The sequence below is a fragment of the Octopus bimaculoides genome, chromosome 28 (genome assembly GCF_001194135.2).
Source record: "Octopus bimaculoides isolate UCB-OBI-ISO-001 chromosome 28, ASM119413v2, whole genome shotgun sequence".
NCBI lineage: Eukaryota > Metazoa > Mollusca > Cephalopoda > Octopoda > Octopodidae > Octopus > Octopus bimaculoides.
Window position 1 is genome coordinate 6,181,318 of NC_069008.1, and position 2,102 is coordinate 6,183,419.

Below are 2,102 nucleotides of genomic sequence, written 5' to 3' on the forward strand. Positions count from 1 at the left end.
ACTGCGTGGCACCTTGGGCAAGTGTCTTCTACTATAGCCTCGGGCCAACCAAAGCCTTGTGAGTGGATTTGGTAGACGGAAACTGAAAGAAGCCCGTCGTATATATATATATATATATATGTGTGTGTGTGTGTGTGTGTTTGTTTGTCCGCCCACCATCGCTTGACAACCAATGCTGGTACGTTTACGTCCCCGTAACTTAGCAGTTCGGCAAAAAGAGACCGATAGAATAGGTATTAGGCTTTACAAAGAATAAGTCCTGGGGTCGATTTGCTCGACTAAAAAGGTAGTGCTCCAGCATGGCCACAGTCAAATGACTGAAACAAGTAAAATGAGTAAAAGAGAGTAGGGTTTGCAAAGAAATAAAGGGGTGGGGGGCAGAGTATGAATTATATTTAAACAAATCTTAAAACAGCAGGATGACATTGACCTTTTAGAAGGAAGCTTTCATATTATACGTGTAAGCGCTTTCCTTGTTAATCTTTTCAACACACACACACACACGTGCTTGTATTTATTATGTTTGTATTGTATTATTTGTCATTGTTGTTGTTGTTGTTTTGCAGTCGTTAAGGAAGCTGAATCATCCTAATATTGTGAAATTAAAAGAAGTAATTAGGGAGAATAACGAGTTATATTTTATATTTGAATACATGAAAGAGAATTTGTACCAGATGTTAAAAGATAGGTGAGTCAGTCTGTATTTTCATATACACTGCTGTGACAGTCACACACACATATACACACATGCTAGGTTAATAATGATAATAATAATAATGATAATAATAATAATAATACCAGCAGATGACAACGTTTCTCTAAAAGAAATGGAAAAACTTTCAAAATAAAAGACCTGGAAATAGAGATAACTCGAATGTGGAATCTAAAAACAGAAACAATTCCTATCATAGTAGGTGCCTTAGGTATAATAAAAAAATATTCAGACAAATACATAACAAAAACACCAGGACTTACAAATATATATAACATACAGAAAATTGCACTACTGGGTACTGCACACATTCTACGCAAAACACTTTCAATACAGTAAACATAAGAGCACCACAGCAAACCACAGCACATACCCAAGGCGCACAGAGCTGCGCTCGGTAGTGAAGTGAAAGCACGTTATAAAAATAAAACTACTGAACGATAATAATAATAATAATAATATACCAGGAAACCCCAAAATGGCTGAAGTTCAAAAGATAGTGCTCATGGGAACTTCCCATATCCTACGTAAAATACTGTCTATGTTATCTCAAATTTTAAAACAAACACATAATTTTCTTATGGTTTCTTAAACATTCATTAGAACAACACTATGTACAAATCGAAATATATGACACCATAGGCATAGCACCTACATGAACTTCTAACTTGAGGTCTCTGGGTGAGACTTCGATCCAACTTGTACAAATGCAAAGCAAAAAAATAATAATAATAATCTTTCTACTATAGGCACAAGGCCTGGAATTTTGGGGGAGGGTACTAGTCGATTACATCGACCCCAGTGCATAACTGGTACTTAATTCATCAACCTTGAAAGGATTAAAGGCAAAGTCAATCTTGGTGGAATTTGAACTCAGAACATAAAGACAGACATAATGCCGCTAAGCATTTTACCCGGCGTGCTAACGATTCTGCCAACTCATTGCCTTAATAATAATAATAATAATAATGGTGGTTTCAAATTTTGTCACAAGGGCAGCAGTTTTGAGGGAGAGGATGAACTCTATGCATAGAGCTATAGTAGAAAACACTTGCCTAAGGTGACATGCAGTGGGACTGAACCTAGAACCATCTGGTCAAGAAGCAAATGTCCGACCACCTTGCCATGCCTGCACCTGTCTCCAATGTTTGTCTTCAGTGTATGGAGATGCTAACCCATCACTCGAGCTATCCCAGAAACAGCTGTAAGACGTCCAATAATTAATTAATTGATTAATTGATTTAACCTTGAATTCACCTTACTCCAATTAAATATTCTAAATGACCTGAGGAACTCATCCTGCTTGGCTTTTGCTGTACTTTTTTCTCAAATATATATATATGTATATATATATATATATATATATATATATATATATATATATATATAT

The 2,102-nt window shown here is 35.8% G+C and overlaps 1 protein-coding gene across 1 annotated transcript in view; it reads left to right on the top strand.

Annotated features, from left to right (window-relative positions):
• LOC106875120 (serine/threonine-protein kinase ICK) overlaps nucleotides 1-2,102 on the top strand; it is a 10,056-nt gene that overhangs the window by 1,262 nt on the left and 6,692 nt on the right. The window contains exon 2 of the mRNA XM_014923102.2: nucleotides 567-688. Coding sequence (XP_014778588.2) covers nucleotides 567-688 — 122 coding nt within the window. The remainder of the gene's footprint in view (nucleotides 1-566; nucleotides 689-2,102) is intronic.